Consider the following 18,083-nt stretch of genomic DNA (forward strand, 5'->3'; position numbering starts at 1 on the left):
GGCGCCGGGTGTGTGGTATTCGAGCTCCGCACATCTCTTGCTCTGTAAGTGGCTCACTGCGGTTATTAAGCCAAATCTGTCTCATATATTACCTGGATAATCGGTGGAGGGAATGCCAAGGAGCCGGTTGCAGAAGCGGGGTCCTCCTGCCAAGATGACAGACTTCTTTGCCTGGGAAGCAGAAGCAGCTCACTCAGGCAAGATGGCGCCGTCCCCTTCTACTTCCTCCTCACTCTCCCCATGCAGAGCACCAGACGCTGGGAAATAAGATCTCAGGACGAAATATCATTGCCAAGATCTGAATCTGAGCATGTGCTGCCCCTGGCAGCTATCTTTCCGGAGGCCACCACGTCGCAGAAACGGAGCTGTGGGGTCTTCCAGTGTTGTGAACACTTGTGACCTGACTTCTGAGTTTTGGCTCCCTCTGGTGGTTGCTGCGGGTAATGGAGCTGGTCAAGTTGACAGAAGTCAATCACCTAAAGAGGATGATTGGAGGTCAGGTGTTACCGACTGGGAATATTTATGTGAGCAGGCTTCCCTCAGTTGTTGCTGGTGATATGGTTTTCTTCCTGTGCATTTTGAAGTCCGCTTGCCCCCTGCTTGGTCCTGCATCGTTCAGATAAGTTATTTGTTTGCTGCAATCTTTTTGCATTTGATCCAGTTTTTGCCTTTCTCTGCTTTCTGCTTTGCTGTGTGGGTTCAGCATTGTTCCCTGTTGGGACCTGTGCTGGACTCCGTTCCATATGCCACAGCTCATGTCAGTCTGTTCAGTATTGCTAATCCCCTGCTATATCAGTATCTTTTGTTTTGCTTCCAGTTCACGCCAGAATTCTGATCTAGTGGGGGAGAGGTCGTGTGGCCTCAGTATTTTTGCATATCAGACGTGTTGGATTTTTCTTAAGGTTTTTGCGTGATTGCAGACAGTATCTTTCGTATCCTGTTCTATCTAGACAGTTTGGGCCCCATCATTTGCTTACTCGATTTTCTGCCTGTGTTTGTGCCTCATCTTTTTTCACCGGCAATATATGTTTGGGGGCTATCTATTCCTTTGGGGTTCTACTCCGGGGCAGTTTATCTTTCTCCTTTGGTGCTTTAGGCTTCGTTAATTCTTTGGCTGTGCCGAGGTGTCTAGGGCATTGTAGGTACGTCCCACAGCTAATTCTAGTTGTGTTGTTAGCTTTAGGGGCCTGCAATCCACTAAGTTACCAACCTTTCTGGTTATCTGGTTGCCTAGCTTATTTCCCTGCTATCTTCCTCGGTGACCTAATCATAACATTTCAGGCTTTGATGAAAAACCGGTGGAGCCCCCCACGCAGCACATTGCCCCACTGCCACCACACCACAGAACCCCAACACCATGGCACCACAGAGCACAGCCACCAGCCTGGGAAGGGAGGCTGCATCGGGACCACAGCCACCGGGATCACCACCGCCACAGGATTTGTAAGTGTATTGCGCCCATTAAACGCACCACATTTTCCCCAAATATTTTTGGGGAAAAAGTGTGTCTTATGGTCTGAAAAATATGGTACTTTGAATTTAATGATAATGGTGAAGCCTCTGATGAATCTCTGTGGTTAGTGCACAAAGCTTTCATAAGAGGCATGTTTATTAAAATTGCTTCCTTTGAAAAAAAAAACAAAAAGCAAAGTCCACTGCTGACTTATTGGGGAAAATCGGGAATTTGGAGCTAATGAATAAGAATTTCCCCTCATCGGCCATATATCAAGAGATTTTGATATGCAGGTTGCAACTACGCTCTCTTCTCTTATCTACATATGAGAAAAATCTCAGAAAAACTAAATCCCATTTTTAGGCTTTGGGTGATAGAGCAAGGAAACTTCTCGCAAGGAGAGTAAAAAACAAGAACTAAAAAACAAAACTGAATATCTTGAAGGTCTTTATGACACTAAAATTTGTAATCCAATGGATATTGCGGAGGAAATTGCCAACTACTACTCAAAATTATACAATCTGAAGGATGATCCCTGCCCTTTGCAGTCGACACCTTCTTTTATTCAAAATTACTTGGATAGATTGAAGTTACCTAGAGTTTCTGAGGACCAACTTCACTATCTCAATGAGCGATTCTTCTTTCGGGAGGTCCTGGATACCATTAAATCCTCTAAATCTAACTCGGCCCCTGGACCTAATGGACTTCCAAATGAATACTATAAACTTTCAATAATAAGCTTGTCTCATATTTACTTAGGTAGTTTAATTTCTGGCAGAGGGCTAAATCCTTTGCCCCTGCAGGCCTGGATGCCTTAATTACTACTATCCCGAAGCCAGGAAAACCACTTTCTAGCCTGTCCAATTTTAGACCTATCTCTTTACTCATCTGTGATGTTACGTGTTTCTCTAAACTCCTAGCTTTCAGACTGCATAAAATTGTACCTTCCTTGGTTGCCCCTGATCAGGTGGGCTTCATTGCGGGTCGCCAGTCTAGAGATGAAACAAGGAGACTAATAGATTTGATTAGAGTTGCTGAGTTGTCTGGTAGCCGCAGTGTGCTCCTGTCGTTAGATGCTGAAAAGGCCTTTGATAGGGTACATTGGGGTTATTTAAGTGGAATTTTATCTAAATTCGGGTTTGTTGGCCAAATTAAGTCTGCTATTTTGTCTTTATACTCTACCCCAAATGTGTCAGTCGTAGCTTCGGGTTTCAAATGATGGAATCTTTTTATTACCAATGGCACCCGAAAGGGTTTCCCACTTCCCCGATCATTTTTGTTTTGGTCATGGAGCCCTTGGCAGAGTCCATTCGTATGAATAGTGATATCTCGGGGTTTCAAGTCGGTGAGTTCAATCATGTGATAGGCCTTTATGCTGATGATGTAATTATAATGCTTTTTATTAGTGTCTGAGGGGACTGTATTTCTCCTATAATTTTTTAGAAGACACCATTCTTCTATTTTTATGCTCTGTTCCTTAATATACTTATGTGTATATGATATAATTCTCTGTTATTGGTCAGATATCTATCCTCTCCCAACCCCCCCGTTACTTTCACCCCATGTCGTTTATTGTAATTTTAGTTTTCTTGTCTTGTGACATGTAAACTGTGAAATTGTATTGATTTTTCTTGTTTAAAAATGTGAAAATTTAAATAAAAATTGGAATAAAAAAATGGAAGGACTCGTTGATATACCATAAATACCTAGTTAGCAGAATTCTATTGCAAAATTTTTACATTTTGAGGTATTTGGCTTCAGAGATCGCATATGATACCAAGAATGAAGGGGCAGCATCACTGTTCTGCTCCTTTACTATTTTGTCATGCACAATAATTACCCATACACACAGTAGGGAGCTGCAGTATTGTGCTACAGTGCTGTAACATTTGAAGAATGGTTTTGGTGGACATTGTCTCACCCTGTCTCACCCATGCTCTAACCACTTTGGCAGACTGACATGAAAATGCCAAAAGTTGCTAAATTTTTACGCAGCTTGGAGCTGAAAAAAAATGTTGCTAATTTTCAAAATGTTTTACGCCACAAATCCAGTAAGAACACTTTGATGAATCAGGCCCAAAGTGCTATGTTAGTTCTGCAGACCCTTCATCCTCAGGATTAATGAAGATCAATCACAAATTAATAGCATGTCATAGTTGCGTGACTTTGTAGTATATGACTATTTATGGGGTTGTCCAGCCTTAGGGTACAAGTCTGCAGTCACTTTATGTGACTGCAGTCTTCTTAATCCTCACATTGCAAAGAACTGCGAGCTGTGAGAATTTTTCGGTGCCTGGAGCTATGGTTATGTGACAGCAAGCACGCAAATTTCATATATGCAGTCACATTCTGCCTATACATGTCTGGCCTAGCTCAATACACTTGCATTGAGTGCGCCATGCACGTTTAGGCTGCATGTGACTGCATATATGTAAACTGCATACTTGCGGTCACGCGACCACTAGAGAATCCTCTGAGCGCACAGTCTTTAGTCACATGACCACCCTTTCCAGCGCTGACACCGAAGAATACTCACAGCATGCAAAATGAAGAATCACTAGTCTGTAGTCACAGAGAATGACTGCAGATTTGAAGCCTAAGGTCAAACAACCCCTGTAAAGGGAATCTGTCACCTACCCTTTGGCAGGTGATGAAAACGAGGTCAGTCCGGTCTGATGGGCGGTGTTCCCGATGTGTGCCGCCTCCTGATCCTTGCCCGCCGTCCGCAGGTTATTGCTGAATTGGAGTAGGTGTACGCCATTTTTTGCGCTTGCGCTAAGCATTCATAGCTAGCGCACGCGCAATATGCTTTGCCCAACTGCGGGCAAAGCCGAAAAGCCGGACTGTGCATGCGCCGGTTAACTAAGCCCCGGAACACAGCAAAATACTTCCGGGGCTTAGTTAACCGGCGCATGCGCAGTCCGGCTTTGCCCGCAGTTGGGCAAAGCATACTGCGTGTGCGCTAGCTATGAATGCTTAGCGCACACGCAAAAAATGGCATACACCTACTCCAATTCAGCAATAACCTGCGGACAGCGGGCAAGGATGGGGAGGCGGCACACATCGGGAACACCGCCCATCGGATCGGACCGACCTCGTTTTCATCGTCCGCCAAAGGGTAGGTGACAGATTCCCTTTAAGTAAATAAAGTCAATAAAGGCTTAAGGAAAAACTGTATATCTAGCGATGCATACTTAATTGATTTGATGATGTGACATTTATAAGCAATGTGAATACAAATAAAATTAATTAAAAAAATATACGTTTTAGAATAATCACATTTAATTCTATAGTAATACCCTTGGAAAAAAATTAAAATTGGGCAAAAAATTAAATTAATAATCCCACCTGTGGACTACCTCTATGGGTTAGTGTTTTCCACAAAACCCAACGCTCCTTTTTTGTACTACGTCGTACTCGGAAAAGAGCAGTTATTGAGTATTCTTCAGAAAGTCCAGAGGAAAATATTAATCTGCAAAGAAAATTAGAAAATTGTAAACATTAACATAATGTGCAATGTTTATGCATTCACATATTAACATGATGATATAAAACAGACCAATCTGCTTCATGTGCTTCATTTACTGAGCAATTTAACAAATACGCTGCCGTCTGCAAATAACATTTTTCCCTGAAGCCAAAATGAAGACTTGCCTGTAATACTGAATCCTTTTGACTTGTATATATAGATGCAAAAGTAGCCATAGATGTAAAATAGTAGGAAAACATTTGTAAAGAGGCTTATATTTACAGTTTAAATGCATTGGAACAAATATCTGGCTGTAGTCTGGACATACCCAAGAACAGCCGTGCATGGCTCGACAGAATGATTTGTGTGTTCACAAACCTGGTTCAATTTGTGACTCAAAGGTACAACATATTACAAGACAAATATATAACTATGCAAAATTATACTAGATTTTAAAGAGTTAAATAAAATATCAGAATTTGTGGATAAAGACACCGCTCATACATAGTTTGGTCTTTTCTGGGATAACATACGGATACAAGACCTGGACGATAAAGAAACAAGACAGAATAAGAATCGATGCCCTCAAAATCTGATGTTGGAGAAGGATTTTATCAGAGAGAAATGGGGTCCCCCAAGCCCACCCATTACTTCTGCTATCCCTGGACTTTCCTGCTCCGTCCCTCAGCCCTCTGCTTCATCTACCTGGAAGAAAATGATGGGTGCGTGTGCAGTGCGCCTGCTGAGAAATGCCGGCCGGTACCCGACAACAATAGGAAATTTTTTCCTATTTGTTCATGTTGATCACTGCGATAGACCCTATTACAGTGATCAAAATTAAAAAAAGCAAATCAAACCCCCCTTTATCACCCTCTTAGTTAGGTAAAAATGTATTTTGTTCCATTCTTTGCAGTTAGGCTTAGGGTTCAGCTAGGGTTAGGGTTGGGGCTAAGGTTAGGGTTGGGGTTAGAGCTAGGGTTAGGGTTGGGCTAGGGCTTGGTTGGTGCTAGGGTTAGAGTTGGGGCTAGGGTTAGAGTTGGGGCTAGTGTTGGTGTTGAGGTTGGGGTTAGAGTTGTGTTGGGTTAGGGTTGTGTTGGGATTATGGTTGTAGAGTTGAGGTTAAGGTTATGGTTAGGGTGGGGACTATGGTTAGGGTTGGGATTAAGGTTAGGGGAGTGTTGGGGTAAGGGTTGGGGTTTGGGTTGGAGATAGAATTGGGGGTTTTCCACTGTTTAGGTACATCAGGGGTCTCCAAACGTGACACCATTGATTCCAGCCAATTTTGTGATCAAAAAGTCAAATGGTGCTCCCTCCCTTTTGGTCCCTGCCATGCACCCAAACAGTGGCTTTGCCCCACATACGATGTATCAGCGTACTCAGAAGAAATAGCACAACAAATTTTGCGGTCCATTTTCAACTGATACCATTGTGAAAATAAAAAAAGTTTGTGTCTAAAGTAAATGTTTTGTGAAAAAAATAAAATGTTCATTTTTTCCTTCCATATTGCCTTAGTTCTCGTGAAGCACCTGAAGGGTTAATAAACTTCTTGAATGTGGTTTTTAGAATGGTATCACTTTTGGATATTTTCTGTCATATTGACATATTGACATATTGACTTCAAATGTGAAATTGTCCCGAAAAAAAGGGTTGTGTAAATTTTGTTGGAAAAATGAGAAATTGCTGGTTAAATTTTAACCCTTACAATGTCCTAACAAAAAATTATGCTTCCAAAATTGTGTTGATATAAAATTTACATGTGAGAAATGTTGTTTATTAACTATTTTGTGTGACACGACTTTCTGATTTAAGGGCACAAAAGTTAAAAGTTTAAAAATTGGAAAACTGACAACATTGTTGCCAAATTTCCATTTTTTTGATAAATAAATGCAAATTTTACCACTAACATGAAGTACGATATGTCAAGGAAAAAACAGTCTCAGAATCAGTGCAATCCATTGAAGCGTTCCAGAGCTGTAACCTCATAAAGAGACAGTGGTCAGAATTGTAAAAATTGGCTTGGTCATTAGGGTCAAAATTGGCCCGGTCACTGAGGGGTTAAAACTCTATGATTTTATGGTAGAACCCATAATTATGAAAAATTGTGTGTGCTTGATGATTTACAAATTTCATAACTGCTCATAATAATAAGTGTCATATGAAGTAATTAATTCAAGAGAAGCATTTAGGATATACATGCTGCTGGACACATGGAAATATAGTTGACTTAGATCTTCTTGAATTTGCCAAGATTATGTCAAATTCTGTCTGTGCCACTGATAGTGTTTCTACCCCGATGAGTGCACTTACCATATATCCATACACAACATACATCAAAGCAAACAGATATATAGAACAATCACATCACACTGCCCTTTTCCCGCTGTCCAACACCAGCATGCTGCCATTACACATCACATTCCAGATACTAAAAAAAACCTTTTATCTGTTCCCACTCATTATATTTTTACAAGAATGATTACTGCATATTAATATCAATTATATTATACATTTAAATACTATGATAGGAATTTATCAATATAAGTATGCCAGAGTAAGAAAGTCAAATGTTTTTGTGCATTTCAAGTTTGTGCAGAAAATTTACCAATGTTTTCCATTTGGTCACCAGTCTCATTAGTTTTCTACAAAGTCAGTGTGCTTTGTGAGAGGGGAAGATTTACTATACTTAATTTATCATTTTTGGCAAACATTGGGGCAGAAATCTACGCCAGCTCATAGCACGAACAGCCCAAAATGCATCAACTTTATTAAGGCAGGAAATATGTATTACACCCGATATGAAAAAGAAGTCTGAAAGGTTAATATTCTCAAATAAGATCTGGCTAGTCCCGTGTTTGAGACTCTTAACTGAGGCTCCACGGACTTTATTTGAATATTCTCAAATAAGGCACATGTGATGTTAAAGCAGAGCATCAGAGCAATGAGTTTTCTCCCTGTTGGTCTATGAAAATATCATACAATGGGAATAAAACTTAGAGATTGGATGTGCTGTGGTTTTAGAAACTAGCCGGAATATTAAATGTTTGCGGAAAAATTCTTCTCAACTTCTCACTGCCATAAACACCTAACAAATTTCTGCCCGCATTACTCCGAAAGTGATCTGAGAGACAACTATGCTGCATATCATTAAGACTATATATAGTGCAGGAAATACTGTAAATAGTCACTCTCTAAAACAGGAGGCTGTCAACAGAGCTGCTGACTTAACAGAGAGATTAATCTTTTTTCCAAGCCTCTATAAAGCCAGTCCATTTCCTCCCTATATAAAGCACTTACCAGATTGTCCAAAAGCTTATTTTTCTCTTTAGCAATCTTTCAGCAGTTATTAAGAAAGCAAACACTACATAATACCACATGGGAGTTACATACAAGAGGGAAACAAAAATATGAAAAATAAATAAGCCTAAAAACAATTGCCATCATAAACATAAAATGCACCACAACAGATATATTTATCCAATAGATATGGACTACTTAACAGTTTGATTGATTAGTCAGAAGCATCGGCTTATACTTTGGCTCCTACAACCTTTGTATTGTACAGAGCTGAATTATGACACCCTAAGGCCTTATTCACACTACAGTGATTTTTTTCATGTCCACAAAAATAATTGATTGAGCTAGATACATTTTTCATCCATTTTTTCCCATGTCTAAATTTTTACCGTCTGCAATTTTTACTGTAGGCAATTTTGCAGGGTGACTGATCTTCATGTCTTGAAGTAATGATGGACTGTAATTTCCCTTCACTTAGTTGATTGGTTGTTGCCATATTCTGCTTTATGGCAACTAGTATGGAACTTTATACCATTACTGCCACTGCAAAACCGAATGATCACAAACATTTTCTAAAAGGCAGGGGGTTCGCAGAGCTCAGAGGCGTCGCATTCTTGTAAGCACAGCATAGTAGTCATTTTTTTTTTCCTAACTTTATGTGTGCACATTGCAGATAGCCAATCAGGGTGCAGGAAACACACAAGGCTTGTGTCATTAGCAGCTGAAATCACATCACCCTGTCTCCATATAAATAGCGGACATCTTGCTTTAGTGCCATTTTTACTTTTGACACTGTAACAGCACAGAGAGGCTGCTCCTGATGCTGGCACTGTTAACAGCAAGATTTTAGCTAGTTAGTGTTAGGGCTTGCGGAACGCACCTACTAATATAAAGCAGAGGCTAGGTGTGTTCGCAGCCCGGGGTCCACCGTGCAGAGATGGTAAACTGCTACTATTAATGGAGGACGTGATATGGCGGTATAATAAAGGAACACACTGGGTTAACTTCACCCTGTGTGAAAAGAGGCAGATTCTGTTACCTCACAGAGCTGCACGGCTGCCAAATATAAATGCTGTGGCCTGTCTAAGCTCACAGAGCACGGCAGTGTGAACACTAGTGTATAGTCACAGGACTCTACCCCTGAGACACTGGGTCAGAGTCCCTCTAGATACACTAGTGCTGTGTACCAGAACTGCGGTGCCAGGAGGAAACAAATACATAGATAAAGCGCACTACATGCACACAGCACCACTCTGGCGAATGCCACTAACCACCCGGACAAGGGAGGAAAGCGCTAAACTTGCGCATGGCGCCGCACAGGCGGTGACTGTAACTTGCCATGGTATGATAGTGCCCTGCAGTGGGTGACACCATCGGACACTAGTGTGTGCAGAGTACCAGGGGCACAGTGGCTTGAGCACAGCCACCCATTGGTGCTGACTCTAACTCTGAATCCCTATAACAACAGACACACCCAAGGGTAGGGGTTTCCAATGAGTCAGTCACCAGATACATGCATCCATCATCATACACACTATGATCATTAGAGTCTATACTAGCACATGGCCGTGCGGCCATGCGACTCTTTTATAGCAGCATCCTTCCAGGACCTTCCTAGTGGTCCAATGGGAGTAGCAAGAGGACCTGAGCATTTGACCTCAGACCTCCAATGAGAGGACTTCCCACGGGCATACTCAGTGAGCTGGAAGAAGGACTTAGTCCCAAGAGCTGCTGGCTATTACAGGTTACAGTAGCTGAACCCTGATTGGCAACAGTAACCAAGCCAACAGTAGTAGACTGAGCAAGACACTGGGAACAATGTCTTTGCTGAGCAGGCTCCTCTGCGGCCGGAGAGGAAAGGGAGAATACAGACGGCAAGGCTCGGGACTCCTCCTGTGCAGAGGCAGGAACCCGACACCTAACAGTTAGTTAGTGTGGTTGTATATCAGTCAGATATTGTAGCTAGATAGTGTCCAGTGTGGCTGTAAAAATTGCTTTTTTGGGGGCCATTACTGAGGTCCCCAGACAAAGCCAGCAGGGCACATGTCCTACAAGTGTGTTGTGCCCTGCTTCTATTTTGCTCCATGCACAAGTATAGCATTCTAATTAGCATTTTTTCACTAGCCAAATGTGAAACAGCCTGCTGTATCCCACCTTATCATTTAGTGCTGTGGTGATATGAAACTGTCTGCAGACCTAAGGCACATAAAAAAATTATAATTACGCATTAAAAAAAATCATAATATTTTCTTTTGCTGAATGAGATACAGCCCGCCGTATCCCATATTGTGGCATTGAAATTAACCTGTCTGCAAACCTCAAGCACATTAGAATATTTTTTTTTTCTGTTGATAAACATGATACAACCCGCTGTATCTGACCTTTTCCTTTAATGAATTTGAAATTGTTCTGTGTACAGAGCTGTTGCACATTAAAGTTAATTTATTTAATTTTTTTTACAAACATGATACAGCAGCTGAGATCTGAGTTTGAAATTGTTTTGGTCCTATCTTCTAGATTATGCGCATCTTTGGCATCCAATTTCTAATGGGTATCTTTTATACCTAGCTTGAGACATGCACTTGTTAAACCTATCATCTGACGAGCATCAAACGCTCTCTGGCAATTGGTGTTGGGTAGATGAGTAATAGTTGTAAGCTGGATCCTGGATCTTGTACTTCCCTGCCCTGTTATTGATCCTGTTGTATGTTCCCATTCCCACCCAAAAAATGTTTTCTGTAACTAATATCATACAGTAGGGGACATGTCACTTTGAAATTGATTGGAGCATCAAGTCAATCTTATACAGTCCTTGTCGATAGGCCTAAAATATTCTTCTGTTACTTAAGTCATACAGTACGGGACATGTCACTTTGAAATTGTTTGGAGCATCTTGTCAATGTTATACAGGCCTTATCAACAGGCCCAAAAAATGTCTTCTGTTACTAACGTCATACAGTAGGGACATGTCACTTTGAACTTGTTTGGAGCATCTTGTCAATGTTATACAGGCCATATCAACAGGCCCCAAAAGATTCTTCTGTTACTAACGTCATACAGTAGGGGACATCTCATGTTGACATTTTTTGGAGCCTATCTTCTAGATTATGTGCATCTTTGGCATCCAATATCTCACGGGCATCTTTTATATCTAGCTTGAGACACGCAACTGTTACACCTATCTTCTGATGATCATCAAACACTCTCTGGCAATTGGTGTTGGGTAGATGAGTAATAGTTGCAGGCTGGATCCTGGATCTTGTACTTCCCATAGCTGCCCTGCTATTTATCCTGTTGTATGTGCCCATTCCCGCCCCAAATTATTTTTCTGCTACTAACATCATACAGTAGGGGACATGTCACTTTGAAATTGTTTGGAGCATCAAATCAATCTTATACAGTCCTTGTCGATAGGCCTAAAATATTCGTCTGTTACTTAAGTCATACAGTAGGGGACATGTCACTTTGAAATTGTTTGGAGAATTTCGCCAATGTTATACAGGCCTTATCGACAGGCCCCCAAAAATTATTTTGCTACTAACGTCATACAGTAGGGGACTTGTCACTTTGAAATTGTTTGGAGAATCTTGTCAATGTTACACAGGCCCTAAAAAAATTTTCTGTTACTAATGTCATACAGTAGGGGGCATCTCACTTTGACATTTTTTGGAGCCTGTCTTCTAGATTATGCGCATCTTTGGCATCCAATTTCTCAAAGGCTTCTTTTATACCTAGCTTGAGACATGCACCTGTTGCACCTATCTTCTGATGAGCATCATATGCTCTCTAGTAATTGTTATTGGGTAGATGAGTAATAGTTGTAGGCTGGATCCTGGATCTCGTACTTCCCATAGCCACCCTGTTATTTATTCTGTTGTACGTTCCCATTCCTGCCCCTAAAAATTATTTTGTTACTAATCTCATACAGTAGGGCACATCTCACTTTGAAATTGTTTTGAGAATCTAGTCAATGCTATACAGGTCTCATCCACACCAAAGAAAAAAAAAAATCTGTTACTGATGTCATACAGTAGGGGACATCTCACTTTGAGCTTTTTTTTGCAGCAGATCTTCTTTGTCATACAGGCCTCATCATCACTGAAACAATTCTTTCTGCTGTGAGTAATGTGATTCATCATGCCATATTTTTACGCCATATTTCACCTTCTAATTTTGTGTTGCTGGCACACTATCTGAACAACATGACTGGGAAAAAGCAAGCTTGTGGAGGAAGGGGGATTAGGCTTGGAGTTCGAGGTGTATGTGGGGTAGGTGCTAATGTTTCTGAAAGCACTAGTGAACCACTAACGTGATGTCCTATCCAAAGACAGCTGACAACTTCTGTTACTGGATGTTGAAGTTTTTAGTGTGCTGCATTGTTCTTGCGTAATTGCAGTCTCTGATATCTTTAGTAGGTCTTATGTGCCTGCTGTTGCCACTGCTGCTGGAGATGTTAACAATAATTTGTGGAAATGTAAACAGTCCTGCTTGCTTGTCCATCTGTTGGGTTGGGTGCAGTGGAAAACGTGATGGTCCCTATTATACTACTTCTACTGTGGTAAAATTGATACCACTTTGTTAGTGTCTGACACTAATTTTTGTAAATGTGTAAATTCCGCGTTGGGTCTCCTTCACATGTTGCCTGTAGCAGTAAACCTCCGATACCAGCAATCCTCCACTGTCTTTCAGTCAACTATCTGTGTTACTATCCTTACATTTTCTGAAAATAGTAATCTGCAAAATTGATATGTGTGCCACCTGAGTGTGGCTGAGCATCACTTTCAATTGTTGGGGAGTTTTATCACTTATATGGCGCCAATAATTCAACATTCACATTACAGACATTACTGGCACTGTCATCATTGGGACTCACAATCTAAATGTACTATCTGTATTTCTTTGTGGTGTGGGTGGAAAAATAATTACTGGGAGTAAACCCTCACAAACAAGGGTAGAACATACAAGCTCTTTGCAAATGCTGTCGTTGGTGGGGTTGTAACACAGGACTACAGCACTGCAAGACTGCTAATGTTTTTGCATTGACAATTGAATGTGTCTGCGGTTGAAAGGCTATCACTGTGATTCAAAATGTGTGCCTCACTTTTGTGTTGGGGAAAACCACTGTCAAGCATGTTTTTATACTGCAGCATTGGCGCATCCCTTCCTAGGGGGGAAGCAACAGGCAAAATTTACTTTTGTATTGTGGCTAGAACACACTGGCAACCCAGTAGTCAGCATTATTTGAAATTATGACTATACGGGTAACAGTCATGCTGCAGATAGTGCTGCAAGAAGGCACTCATGGGTCAGTCTCTTTCATGACGTCCAACTTCACAGTGTGTTAGTGGTGGTATAACATTAAGAAAACAAACAGAAGGGTGCAGGGGTCCTTCATCTGTATCCAGTATGCAAGTGTGAATTGCACCACTGCTCTGTTAGTTTAGTTCTCCAAGTTCTGTTGTTAATTTGTTTAGTTCTGCAATCATAGCTGTTTAGCAGTTTAGTTCTCCAAATCCTGTTATCTATTAGTTTAGTTATTCATTGTATGGTGTGTAGTGGTTTAGTCCTATAACCCTAGTTGTTTAGTAGTTTAGTTATCCATCTTATGGTGTGAAGTGGTTTATTTCTCCATCACCAAGTGCCCTGCAAGCCTTGGGTATTGCAAGACTTGTGAAACAGCCCCTTCCCTGACTGCTCCTACAGCCACCAGAGTCATTAAGTGCCCAGTCATCAAGCTGTAAGTCCCCTGTCCATGATTGCTCATCCAGGTGTCATTGTTGAAATGCACCCTGTCAGACATAGAATTTTTCAGGGAACAGGTGATGTTTTCTGCGACTTGTTGCTGTAGCGCAGGCACATCTTTCTTAGAGAAGTAATGATGACTGGGCAACTGGTATTGGGGGGACTGTTACGGCCATCGTTTTTTGGAAAACATCTGTATCCATCAGGTCATCAGGTAGAAATTCTGCATTGGCTGACAGATTGGAATGGTCAACCATGCAATAATGCCAGAGACCACAGGCCATGAGTCATACAGAAACAAGGGCTGTTATCTTTGTAGCGAATAGCTCTCAGCTGGCCCCTATCGTCCAGACAATGACACGATTGGGTGATGAATCATCCGATGAGGCCACAGGCTGTTCACAATAATTAGTTCTCAGAAAAGTAAGAGTGAGTGAACGGCTTATCCACGTCCAGATTACAACACATGGAATATGCATATATCCCGCTGTACGATCACTGCTAACTCCACGATAGCCCTACACTCCTCACTGCCAACAGCAATCCTGTTTTTAACCCAATAAATAAATGCTGGCTGATTGGACTCCATTCTCCTTTTGAGGTTGAAACCATCAGGGTTTTTCATTCCCTCTCCCTCAGAGTAGCAGTCATATACCGGCTCCCAGGCTCACCCACCCACTTCCTTGACCACTTTTATGCGCTGCAGCCACACTTTATGTCCTCAGAATTGACAATCCTTACCCTGGGAGACTTCAACTGCATCCCAGCTTCTATCTCTAGCCAATTCTTGTGGCCTCTCACAACTTTCAAACTCTTGAGACACACAAAGACGGTAACATCCCTGATCTGGACTTTGTCCGCTTCAGTTCAATATCCTACCTAGATGACTCACCTCTTACCCTTTATTCCCCATGAAATTAGGAGTATAACCAGACATAGACATATTAAAGGTAAAAACACATCTGTTTAGGGCGGCCTATCACGTTTCCTAATCAAAGTGTTTTTTATTTACAGTATATATATAAATATCGCTTATTCTCTACTTCTGTGAACATAATTCACCATCAAACTCAACCATACCGAAAAGGTTCATGCAGCTTTTATCTACCCCCCATTTCCTCAAGATGTTTGTACCTTCATTGTAAATAAGCACCGGTAATTGGTGTCAACCCCACCTCATTGTAAATTGTAAGCTCTGAAGAGCAGTCATCATTATTTTTGCATTGTTTGATTATCTTAAACTTGGTAACTTTTGACTGTTTCATATGAAGTGCTGACTCGTAAAGCTATGTGGAATGTGTTTTCGATATATAAATAAATATTATTATTAGTAGATTGAAGATGGTGAAATTCAAGCTGTTAACTTTTCTATGTGTAGGAGTAAAGAATCTTTTATGTGAGCACAAGTGAACAAACGAGGGTTTGCTGCAGTGCTGACACAAGGTGGAGTAGGGTGAACATGACAAGCTGCTGGACTGTGAGACAGGTGCAGCTGGGGATGTTACGGTGGTTTGAGAAAGATGGGGTGTGCTTGGTATATAAGATCAGTCAAAGACAGCAAGCACGTCCATTTCCGTTTCAGCTAACAGGCTCTCAATCACCCCAACTGTAGGGGTAAACAAGTAGAGGTGCTTTGGCCGGAGAGCTGTGTGACAACACCTGCCACTGTGAGGAAGGAGGAAGAATCAGAAGATGCGGTTGATGGGGTGGACGGTGGCTGGCGAGACTCACTAGTCTGCATTTTAGCACAATGACATTCCTGATTAACGCATGTTGATCGCACATGTGCCAGGTCATGGATGTAGTACTGAAATTATTTCATCTTTTTCTCTACTAGGTTGTTTTTAAAAAAGTTGACAGATAAAATGATTGTTTCTATTTTTGCTGGTCTGAAAAAAGACTCAAGATAGAAAACTGCAGAACTGTGAATGCTGCTGTCCATTTCCAGAGTTGGGCCTCAGGATGCATTGGTTACTGAGGTTGCATAATTCTGTGTTTACAAAACCTCCTCATCTTCCTCCTCCTCTGTTGAGCTACTCAGCTGCATGCCTCTGGGTTTACACCAAGTGTGATCTACTACCACATTGTCATCCTCTGCTCTCCCACTCCTCACCCCAAGAGTCACCCTCCTCCTCTTCCTGTCTTGACAGCACAGTAAAGTCCGTGGATGCCTAAAATATTTGAGTCTCGTCACAAATGGATCACCTTCACCAAACAGGGATAACGACTGCTGACGAGGGTTTGATTTATACTCAGACAAAACTTTGTCCGGCCATGGAACAAAGTGAGAAAAAATTTGGTCATCGGTGAAGATGAGATCTTCCTCTTGATTCTGTGAATCTTTAGCGTACAATTCCTATGCCCATGGCATACAATCTGTGAAGAGATCTGCAGACACAGACCATCTGTGGTTCCTAACAGTCAGTTGGGCATTTGGAAAATTGTGATTTGCGGGAAAAAGGTTAATTGGGGTGCTACCACGGAGGACTGTACTGGACTGTGTGTGATGTTAAGGTGGAGGAAGAGGAGCAGAGGGCACTTGATGCAGCACTTGCCATCTACTGGAGCACCGGTTCTGTATGGCACTCATCTACAAAGCATACCGTTGTACGGCTGCAAAAGAAAGGGAGTGGAGTTGCCCGTCCATTAACAAAAGTTGTAAAAATGCTACGCAAATTCTGACTGCAGCAAAAGAAACTGACTTCTCATCCCTCACATCACACCTGTGTCATAACCCTAAACAGCTATTCAGGACTTTCAATTCTTTCCTACATCCACCAGTCCCCCCTCTCTGTCCTCTCATCTCAGCTGAATACTTTGCCTCACCACATGTGAACGTAGCAAAATAACATCCCACCTCATTCCAAACTTTACCACAGTCTTCATCACAAACATAACCCACTTTTTCAACCTGTCGTTAAAAACTGGTGTCTTCCATCCTGATTTAAACATACCTCGATCACACTCATCCTCAAAAAGTCCACCCTTGACCCATCCTCTGTGTCTACCTGTCGCCTCATATCATTTCTCCCCTATGCCTCCAAAATACAGGAACAATGCATCCATTTTGAACCTGTCTCCAACCTCTCCTCTTTCTCCATCTTTGACTGCTTAGAATCTGACTTCAGACCGCACTATTCCACTGAAACTGCCTTGACTAAAGTCACCAATGACCTACTAATCACCAAATGAAAGCAACGTGAGTTTGTCTCCCTGCTTCTCCTGGACCTGGCATCTGTCTTTAACACAATGGACTTAACTCTTACTACAGACTTTCTGATCTGTTGAAATTACAGACTTGGCCCTTTGTAGGACCTCCTCGTACCTAACAGACAGGACATTCAGTGTCTCCCACTCACACACAACCTCCTCATCTCACCCCCTATGTGTCAGTGTCCACCAAGGTTCAGTTGTAGGACCAAGAACTATGCTTAGAGGGCACATGCATGTGCTCCCTCCCTCTTAAAGGGACCGCCCGCATCAACCTAAGGTATTCCCAACTATAGCTGAGCGACACCTTCTATTTAATTCTTCTCCTCCAATATGGAGGTGCCTGAGCTACATTGTTAGTTTGCCTTGCATGCTTGCTAGTTGTCAGGTTCCCCAGGTCCGCCTGTCTGCTTGTCTACCCTGTACCCATCTGCTCTTACCTTTCTGTGCCCACCTGCTCATACCTGTCTGTGCTCTTCTGTCCATCAGCTGGTCCAGATTGCACCTGCCAGTTCCCATCCATCTGACACCTGGTCCAACCTGCACATGCAAGTGCTTTTCTGTTCATCAGCCGATCCTATCTGCACACGTGGTTCCAGAATCCGTAAAGTGCCTACCTGCATTTTTCATCCCTCCTTTGTGCCGTAGCAGCTTAGGGGGTCAGCTGACACATTCTGTAGTTCAGCCATGGAGTAGGACCTGGTGCCACCTCTTTGTACCTCGTTGGTTTGCAGTTTTTGCCTGCTGCCACTTGTCCGGGTAAGGATCTGGTAGGCCACCTAGTTATGCCACTTCCATTCTTTCAGAGGGATATGGAACAGTGATTCCACCACCTTGCCCATTACAGTCTCCATCTGCTGGGTTGGCTGTAGTGGAAGAAGTGTCGGTCCCCATTATACTAATCCTACTTTATTG

General features: G+C 42.1%; 1 protein-coding gene across 1 annotated transcript in view; it reads right to left on the minus strand.

The window, feature by feature from the left end:
• COL19A1 (collagen type XIX alpha 1 chain) overlaps positions 1-18,083 on the minus strand; it is a 1,445,738-nt gene that overhangs the window by 1,156,881 nt on the left and 270,774 nt on the right. The window contains exon 5 of the mRNA XM_073569423.1: positions 4,802-4,925. Coding sequence (XP_073425524.1) covers positions 4,802-4,925 — 124 coding nt within the window. The remainder of the gene's footprint in view (positions 1-4,801; positions 4,926-18,083) is intronic.

The sequence above is a fragment of the Dendrobates tinctorius genome, unplaced genomic scaffold (assembly GCF_039654945.1).
Source record: "Dendrobates tinctorius isolate UK_male_01 unplaced genomic scaffold, ASM3965494v1 ptg000024l, whole genome shotgun sequence".
Classification (NCBI taxonomy): domain Eukaryota; kingdom Metazoa; phylum Chordata; class Amphibia; order Anura; family Dendrobatidae; genus Dendrobates; species Dendrobates tinctorius.